This window comes from Ornithodoros turicata, unplaced genomic scaffold, assembly GCF_037126465.1.
Source record: "Ornithodoros turicata isolate Travis unplaced genomic scaffold, ASM3712646v1 Chromosome76, whole genome shotgun sequence".
Lineage (NCBI taxonomy): Eukaryota > Metazoa > Arthropoda > Arachnida > Ixodida > Argasidae > Ornithodoros > Ornithodoros turicata.
In genome coordinates this window covers 582,917-593,210 of record NW_026999391.1, presented here as the reverse complement: position 1 = coordinate 593,210, position 10,294 = coordinate 582,917, and the positions used below count along the sequence as shown (strand labels likewise).

General features: G+C 43.7%; 1 protein-coding gene across 1 annotated transcript in view; it reads left to right on the top strand.

The window, feature by feature from the left end:
* The first annotated feature begins 922 nt into the window (after positions 1-922).
* LOC135374556 (glucose dehydrogenase [FAD, quinone]-like) overlaps positions 923-10,294 on the top strand; it is a 48,600-nt gene continuing 39,228 nt past the window's right edge. Inside the window, exons 1-2 of the mRNA XM_064607496.1 lie at positions 923-1,045; positions 7,963-8,165. Coding sequence (XP_064463566.1) covers positions 955-1,045; positions 7,963-8,165 — 294 coding nt within the window. The 5' untranslated portion in view covers positions 923-954. The remainder of the gene's footprint in view (positions 1,046-7,962; positions 8,166-10,294) is intronic.

Sequence of the window (10,294 nt, the reverse complement as noted above, 5' to 3'; positions counted from 1 at the left end):
CTAACCGCGGCTGTGTTATGCCGCAACCCTGAATACATGGCCCCATACGACGGTCTTTGAAACGAGAAAATTTGTGTAGTTATAACCTTGAACAACAATTAAACCACTCAAAGACCAATCACGCGAGTACACTTCAGATGACATTTATTGATCTAAAGATGCAATCTTGAAAATCGTAATTTAAAAATAAGAGAAGGAGGATTTACTGAACGTGCAACGTAACCTTGCATATCAAGATGGTGAAGATAAATGATTTTTATTGAACTTGGAAATCATAAATCATAATTAAATTGAGAAAGAAAGGTTGCTTTTCATTGGGGTATGACACGAAGTTGGAATTGGGGGTACTACTACAGAACAGAATTCACAGCAGCACGCATGCCAATACTCTTTGACCCACATCTTTTGGGAGTTGGCATTCTGCTCAGCATGGAGGATGCAGCCTTTTTGTTTTTACTCTGTTTCACATTTCTAAGCTTGTCCATATTCTCCAAAAATATCTGGGTTTTACCCAAAAAAAGCCCACTGGAGAGGATCTTTTTAAAAATATCCGGATTTTTTTCAATCCTGTCAACAACACAAAAGGTGCCGTGCAATAAAATTTAGCGGTGCCTAAACAAGTCCAACATTGACATTAGTACAGATCACAGATCAGTGCTTGTGGTGGCGTGAAACAATATCCCCTGTCCAAGCATGCTGACCTCAACTTTCCCTTAGCAAAACCACACCCCTACCTTCACGTACGTCAACCGTATGGAGAACCGTCGCAACAATGCTATCCAACTGGATTTCACAACGCAGTTTCCAAGTAGTACTGTCGACATCTTGAACAGGTGTTCTACTCCGTTCTCCAATTGTGATTTTGAAGCTTTCAGATGGTATAGCGTCGCACTTGCATGAGAAGCAGATACGTTTTACACTATGTCTGCGGCTATTCTAATAGCGTACGCTTTTATGGCTGCAGTTATTACGAAAACCAACACGCCACCAGAATCTCATTACACGAAAAATGGACAGCCGCCGAACGAATACGATTTCATAATTGGTGAGTGCAGACCTTTTATATTACCCTTTTGTCGTGCAACGCTTCTGCGCTTTCCACAGCAAAAAATATTACCTATCTATTTATTTATTTAGAGCAACGTTAGGGTGATTTCAGACCATAAATTCCGTAAGGTGTGACAGACGACGGCAGACAACCACGCAAACGGGGCGATGAGACACACTGCGCGAAAAAAAAAAAAAAAAATCCGTGAATTTGCTGTCGTGATGGAACTGCTTGTCGGAGTTGCCTACAGTCTAGCGCTCAACGTCAAGACTATTGCAGGGGGGGGATCGTGCGTCCTGGGCTGACTTCACTAGGAACTGTGCCCACATTTGTAATAAAGCGTCTAATAGAAATCCACAGAAAACACCCAGACAGCAGATCGACTCAGTAGCGTCCGGATTCGAACCCGGGTCTCCTCCCGGATCACCGTGAATATGGCATTTGGCTCAACTACCTCTGCACAGCCACATATATATTACGTGCAGCTCAGTGGTTCCAAGAATGCTGTGCGCGCTTCTTTGAGACAAAGATTGGGCGTCGTAGAGAATGGTCGTCATGAAGATGGCGAGATATTCTTGAATCTCCAAAGCGGCTGCCGATATAGTTTTGGAATAGTCGACTCCTATGGGAATTAAATAGAATAGGCAGATGAAAGCTAGCGAATGAACTACGTGATGGACGAACGAGGAGACCCTGACGCAGCCCAAATCAAGCTAATTTAATTGCTGACTGCGTCGCCAAGGCTTTCCTGGGGTAGCCACCCGACCTGTATTTCACCGGCACAGCTGGTTAAGCGAGTGTTAGCAGACAACGCCACATGTAACTTACCTTGCCTACCGGAGTCAACGACAGAGAGCGTGACTCAGAATCTTATCTGTGAATAGTAAAGAACGATCCTTTTGAGGTTCGAGTTCGCAAAAGTTCGCACCGATCTGCTTACTGGAACTCGAAACTTACTGGAACTCGAAAAGCCACCAAGTACTTATATTATGTCCAGATTATGAAGTTCCATATTTTTTCTGTGTGCTGTAGCATACTTTTTACACTAGCAACGCGGATAGCAGCCGTGTTTTCCTGTGCCTCGTTTGTCTTCAAACACAGAAAATAAAGAGACTCGTCCACCGAAGTGGGGACGGAAGAATGAGGAGTATCTTGTTCAGACGAGTGGGACAGAAAAGGGGATCGTCGAGTGACGTGCTGTACATGCCGCCCTAGGCCGCTAGGGGGCTGGCACGAGTACCGTGTAGAGTAGGTCGGCATGCTACAGCACGAGCCGACGAACTGGAATCCTAGGACAATAGTCTCCTTATTTTGTGTGCGTGTTGTGTACCTTGCAGCCCTTTGGATTTTCGTTGTCTTCATAACGTGCGATTTCAAAATATTCCGCAGCAGGCGCTGCCAGACAACATAAGGTGTAGGCTGGATAGATGCGGCTTATTATTACAATCTCCATTCCACTTCCTGTGGTAGCGGTTATAAGAGATGTTTTCAATAAACTTTCTGTAGTTGCTAGTGAGCGCGTGTGTGGCGTCGTTCTTTCTATAAGTACGAACGGGATTTCAGTGTGAACTGCTGACACCGTATTTTGTAGATCTGTAGTGTGCTATTTTATTTTCCAGCTCTATTGATTGAAAGCCCGTGAGTATGCGAGGGATCCCGGTGCGATTCAGGCTTTTGATTCATAGAGTGTAATAGCTATACAACTTTTGCAATGGAGCATGTAGCACCCATGGTGGGTTGCTGAAAGCTCCAAGGTTTACTTCATTTTGCTACTTTACTAACTACTAACTCATTCTTTCTCGGTCCCTCTCCGTGCTGCGCTCGTTTAATTTGGGAACTTGCACCGACTAGCCCGAACCAATGTTTTGTCATATTTGCCAAACAGACATTTCAATTTTAAGAGCTATATCAGTCACAACATTTTCAACTTTTCATTAGAAAGGTGAACTCTGCGAACCCTTGCGAACCACAGCGTATCTAGCTTCAAATACGAAAGTTCGTCCAACCTCGCGAACCAGTGGGTCTCGGCTGCAAACTGTATAAAGTGAATTTCAACCCAGGGTAACCTAATGATTTTATGAAAGCCTAGGCGGAGTACATCTCAGTTACAAAATATTTCTTTTGGAATTCCTTTTCTCTTTGAGTAATCGAATTTCAAAGATTGCATTCGAACGCAAGGCTGAGTACTCCAAGTAAGCAACAACACTGGGTCGGGTCGGGTCGGCTTTGGTTGCCTCGCCTTTCTGATCCGCGTCCCGGTCTGTGGCGAAACCGTAATAGCCGAAATGGAATGTTTTGGGGTACACGTCGTGTGACGTCGAATTTAGCAAACCTGAACGCCCTCGAGCTTCGGATAGTCCAGCAGTCACGCCGGCAGAACTTTTATTCTTACTGAGGCACGCCGGAGACACAACACGACACGATGCCATCCGCAGAATCGTCGACGGAGGATGAACTGCCGCTATCGCCGTCAGCTGGCCGCGGTTGAAACGGTCTTTATGTGTAATGAAAATGTTGACAGCAGTAATGTCATGTTGCTCCTTCAGCTCAGGTGTACTCACGGCAAATCCGTGCCGATGCCGACGACATAGCTGCCTTTGTTGCCGCGAAATAAGGCGTTACTGAAGCAGCGCAGTGGTTGCATTACAAGAAACATGTACTTTGAAATACTGTGCCAGGACACTGGGGTGCTCTAGGTGTCCAACTGCTACGTGAGAGAAATCGACGACTACGCCCTTATCAGGAACAGCGAGTTGAACAGTGAACAAGTGGGTTCATTCAGCGCTTTCAGCGTGTTATCAGTAAAGTTACATGTCATAATTTTACGCTGCCCATGGTACATGCAGGAAGTTTCGTTACATCGCCTACAAACAGTTTACTAGGTGGCTCCGTGGACCATTAGGAAAGCAATGCAGAAAAGTCATCAACGCATGTGCTGTACATGCCATAAGGGAAAACTTTCCTTCTAAAGTCTACAAAGCCTTATGTCTTTTTGATGTATGATGCAGTAGGGGCTGTCTGACAATGTGTATGCTAATGGCTTTCACTGAAGTGGAGCTTCCACTTTTCTTTCAAGTGCTTGTGGGCAGCATTTAATGCCTGCCATCTTGACAAAGGTACACTGGATGGTTTTGTCGTAAACACCGCAAGATCTCGACAATATCCCTTTCATGCACTATAGAGGTCTGCCATATACCCTTCTGGAGTGACCAGACAGCCACTATACACAGTAAAACACATTCTACAGACATCAAAGCTTGCAAATATTGCTTTATTGATCACTGTGTTTATGAATGAACATATGAGTGATAGCAGCAAACAAACAAGGAAGGAAGGAGAACATGAGAGAACTGATGTTCTGAGGCTGGAACAACATAGAAGGGACAATCACATACAAGGCCTCAATTTGCCTAAGAACTTTGATTGACTTTCATCTTTCATCGAAGGAGAACATCCCCGGTACTGTGTCCATATGAATTTGCAAGTTCTTCACCTCCCACCAACCAGTAACACAGTGTGTGCATGTTTTTCTTTTCTTTTCAGTGCACAGAAATTTGCTACAAGCACGTTCCAGTCCATAAGCTCTAAGAAAACATAGGCTATCACCTTGCCTATCAAGCATAACATGAGTACATGACTTCTTCATGAGTATAACCCTGTATTCACACGAGTCAGTTTTCTGCCGGCAGCAAGTCGGGAAGGAGTGAAAGGGTATCAGAGATAAACGAGGTCACTACGCGTCTGAAGACGCCCGCTCGTTCTCTAGCATTCGCACGAGTCAGTTTTTCGACGACTGTCAGCCCATGAGCTACACTATTTCAGTGTAGCTCACGTCTTTCTTCTTTCTCGGTGTTTCACTCAGGAGATGATCTACATCCTCTCCAAATAAATGCTAATATGGTTATGGCTAACTGTCTTCCCTATGCTCTTTATATCGAAGCATGGTCCCTCATGGCTGTCATGGATGTTGATAAAGTGCCGCGTCAACTCTAGGCACATTGTCTGGAAGTTACACTGTTTCCTGAATGACAGCTCGTTTGTATACATAAGCTCGTACTTCTCGCCATGCTAAGCAGAAACGGTGTGTTTCCCTCAGAATTGGAACTACGACAGCGAAGATGGTTACAAGTATGCCGCACCCACGGGTTTAGTTCAGCACATGCACAGGACTCGGCCGCAGCTTCAAGCTTTTCTTAACCCTGTGTTACAAGATACTGTTGTGGGCTACATCGCCTATAAGCATTTCTAAGCATGGCAATTACATATTGCAATTGGTTATTATAAGTAACTACAAGCTTGTTCTTTTTACCTCATTATTGCATATAGAATTATTGTAACAGAAAATTCAAATACGCAAAGCTTGTGTGCCTTCTTTTGTATTATTTCTTTCGTAGCATCAGTCACCTCTAACACAAATTTCTATTTCCTCCTCATCACCTCCATTGTCACCTTCCTCTGATGTACATCAGTATAAATATTTGTACCAACTGTTAAATGTATCACACCTGATGAAGGACAGATTCCGTTCGAAAGCTTGTGTTTTTAGTAAAATAAATTATTTGAATGTTTCAATGTCTTTTAATACCTATCTTATTCGCGTGCGAGTGCTTGACTTTTCCCACTTTGCCTGTTGGTTTCCACTCTATGCTCTGCAACACGGACCTGAGTTTTGGTAATCATACCTATGTCGCGAGAGGGAGGCTGCAACCTTTTGTTGGTGTTGTAGGTGAGGTCACTTTAATATTAATCGACTCCAGTAACCAAAGAATCTGGTCAACAGCAAATACTACAAGGTGCCATTCAATATGTGCAAACATAACATGCTATGCATACAAAACCTTGGCTGCACTGGCCCCACAGAAAAAGATTGTGCCACACAGCAAGACGTTCTGTGCAGCCGTCATGTTCACCTCTGGCTGGCTTTTCCAAGCTAATTGTGTTCACATGGGCACTCAGCTTTTGCAGTGAGAAGTGAAGTGTGCAGCGAACATCTGTGCCCACTTTGTGCGATGCACAGTCTGCGTTTCTCGGACTGTTCTAATAATGAAGCTCTGAATTTGACGTACTTCTTCTCATCTAATGAAGCAGAGGGCACAACACTAGAAGTTAGAAGAGTATTTAGTATCTGCGAATTTGTATCAGCAGGCTATGTACCATTCAAACCTGTTGTCTTCAGATTCCCGGAATGACTCATCGGCTGGTTCCACGAGCGGTGACGATATCATCATATCATGCACCTGCAAGGAATGCAGAAATTAAAATTTTAAACAAATCAAGCGCTCGTCCAACCTGTGAGCATGAGGATGTATGGACAATAGATGTTAAAATCATCACCGGAGAAAGGTTAAGAGGTGTTGACAGTAAATCATCCGTTTGCATGATTTGACTTCCGACAGCAACACGGAAGCCTGTGTCGCTGATATAAATGAAGAATACGGTGAAGAATATGAGATAAATTATGTGCCACATAGTGACCGTATTCTTCCTTTATTTACCTCAGCGACAGGATCCCCTGTTCAATGAGGGGGGGGGGGGGAGATGTTCCGTTTCGTACATTACGTAGCGCAGGCATCACAAAAGTCAATCTGAATTTGGAACGAACTGTATCTATATATGTATTATTTCTGTGTATCAGTAAATACATACCTCGTGTGCACAGGTATTCGCATCGTCAGACGTCGCAAAGAGAAACACTGATGTCGGGACATGTGATCTGTTTGAGACGTTGTCAACCGTCCGCGCTGCTATCATTTCGTACGACTCCTCAGAGAAATGGGTTGAGCAAATACGGCATAGATCACGAATGTCTTGACCAACAACAACAACAGCAACAACTTCATTTCGAGATGATGGAAGTTTCATCGCCAGGGGCGATGAAACTCCACAAAACCCCACAAAAAGGGAAAAGAAAAAGAGAAAACCCATCCTTCCCTCCCTCTTCCCGAACTGCATATGCACATAAATATCTGTATCCCCTATAGAAGTGAACGGAATCGCGACAAATGAAAAGTGGAACAAGGCACTAGACAGCGTATGCCTATAGCGCGCGGTCCTAAAATATTGTTTCAAATCACAGTTCACTATAAAGTGCTGATAACGCTGCATCTCTCTTGTATTCCCACTGTATCTACTACTGTCGAAGGCTCTATTGTCGCGTAAGTTCTATTACTGTGCAGTAGGTTTTGTTGCCCAAGCAGTACAGAGCAGATTTCAATGTAGCCCTTTGAGGTGCATATCTTGTGCAGTGCATGAAGACGTGCTCCGTATTTTCCACAGTTGCAGACACTGGACAGTTTGCTGAATTAGCCCTGCTGACTTTATGTAGGAGCTCTCAACCATACGGGGCGTGCAGGCGAAACCGGTACAAAAGTGTCTCAATAGGTCGCAAGCTGTATGTCGCAAGTCGTATGCTGAACTGAACATGAAATTTCAGCTCCCGGGCTTTCAGGTGAAGGAAGTACGATGGAAGGCTGTCGGCTTGTAACCATTGCCTCCTACACGTCTCGATTACTCTGTATGTTAGCATATTTCAATATTCACCCGACGTCATTCTAGCGTGAATATTGTAATATGCTAGTTTGTAGAATAACCGTCGGTGTGGGACAGTATCGAACACCTTCTCAAGCTCAATGAAAACTACCTCAACCTGTTGTTCATCGTGAAAGGTTTCGCTTATGCAATTTGAGAACTCAAACTGTTTGACGCTCTTATGGGAAGCTTGCAAAAAGTCTGGCTGCGCTCGTCCGCTTATCATCTGGTATGGCTATATCACTACGACCTTGTACAGTAATGTAAAACATATGTACGATTATTATTACTTTAGCTTATATCACGATTATTATCGTTGTCCATTGATAACAAAACAACCTTCTATGGTAGAGAGAATTCACGTTTAGAGGCCCTTTCCATTTCAGTGGGCGGTGGAACGGCTGGCTGTTTGGTTGCAAACAGACTGTCGAAGGAGGCTCATCTCAAAGTGTTACTGATCGAGGCTGGTGGGGTCGAGAATGACGTCACGGAAATCCCTGCGTTCGCTCTAGTAACACTGGGAGGACCAACTGATTGGAAATACAAGACTGTGCCACAGAAGCACTCCTGTAAGGCATTGAAGGATAATGTGAGTTAGTTCTTACCCTTGTTATTTGGCAAATTGTTTTCTTTTTGTGTTATGTCGCAGAAGAGTGCTTTTTAATTTGATCAAGATGTTCCAGGTACTACTGCTCACGTCATATTCACTGCAGAAATATATTGAATTCCATATAGGTTGACCCCTTCAATATTTCCCTGTGTGTTAACCTGATTTCATTCGACAGTAAGGAAAATTACGTTACCGATAATGAGCGACTGTAAGTGTCTCTCTAACAGACGCAGGCTCTGAAATGGTGGCGCGTATTTTTCAGTGCAAGGGTCAACCATGATTCTGCGAAAGAGTACGACAGTCGTCACTCTTAAAACATAACTTCACCGCATAGCACGCTGTTACCCAACCGTCATCCCAAATGACATCCTTCTCCTCTGAATGCTTCTTAAAGAGAAGTGTCCTCATTTTTGTGGCACCTATGCAACAACTACTTTAGTTTGAGACGGAGAGTGGGGAGGTTCATCGCCAGAGGCTATACTCTACCCCATTGCTGGTGGGGATGTGGGGAATAAAATAATGAGGGCACCTATGCAGTTATGTTAATTGTCACAAAAATGCGTACGCCCTGCGCTTTCCACAAATCAGGAGTGGCGACGGTAGCATTCTGAGCAATCATTGGCTTTCTCCTATAGCACCCGCTCGATTGCGGCGGACAACGGCTAGCCGAATTCCTGCTGTTTTAAGAGTGCACACTCTCAAGAATGAATCCTAGCCAACCATCATCTCGAATGAGATCGTTATCTCCCTGAATTGTTGAAAACGGGAGGCGTGCCCCTTTTTTTGTGACAATTATGAACAGCATAAATGTAACAAAAAACGCGTTCGCCTTCCCTTTTCAACAAATTAGGAAAGATAACGATATCATTCGAGATTATGGTTGGGTAAGAGCGTGCTATGCGGTGAAGTCCATTTCTAAGAGTGTAGGTTGGATTGTTTCAGTGTTGGCATGTACGTAAATAATAGTTGTACTGTGTAGGAAGCGCACTAATCAACGTTTTTTTTTTTGGCATTCATCAGTTAGGTACAGCTGCAATTGGGGCGTAGCATCTCTCGATTAGGATTCCCAAATGGGATGCCTTAGTACGAATTTTTAAAATGGAACGTGTTTTCATTGTGGACTGGCTTCAGTGAACCAGTGAGTCTTGAGGTTAAATACTCACGCTGTACTCGCGTCGTCTTCCCGAAAAAGGCTGCTGCTGCTAGTGAAGGGCTGACTTGAGGTACAGTGTCCGGCTGCCGCGAAAGCAGAGGCCTTCGACAGAGCCATGAATGGGCTTCCGGGTATAGCGATAGTAGCAGCAGTAGCAGTAGTGTGAGGCACATGCATATCAGTGCGTATTCAGAATGATACTTCAAAGTGTTATTTCCATAGCACCGTCATTACGTCTGTACCAACTTCCATCACCTCACTTGTACAAGTTTCGCATCTAATCACTGTTGTTTGAAGTAGATTAACTCCGATATTAACACAAATCACGTTAATTTCGTCTCATATTCAGCTGTTGCAACAGCGTTTTTCCTATTTTTCTATTTATTTTTCCCAACAGATTTTCTATAGCCTCTGGCCACAGTAACTATGGCAACATCACTGTCGAATAATGCACCATCTCACTTAAAATGTCCAACACACATTCTACCAATTCTGTTCGACTGTAAATAATCATCTTATTTCTCACGTAAGCTCCGCTTAGCTTCCTTCTTCTTGTCAAACTATTATTTTTCGGCAATATGCCGTTACAACTCATACAATGAATGTTGTGTCCAGTTGTACGACTAATTTCTTTACTGTATGTTTTCAATTATCTGTAGAGGAAAAGTCCTTTCTCTAGCTCTGACACAGGGCCTCCCTTGCCAGTTGTGTATCACATGAGAGAAAATAAAACAAACAACGTAAAGACGTATTACCCGCCTAACGATTTCACAACAATGTCACACCAGATAAAATACTCATTCGTGCTTCGCTACCTTCTCACGAGTACTCAATTTCTGCATTATTTACGCGTTTGTTCGTTTGCTTGCAAAAAAAAAAAGAACAGGAAAATTTACGCGCTATTCCTACGTCCTACATTGATAGTGCATCTATTTTGTATGGTGCGTGCCTTGAC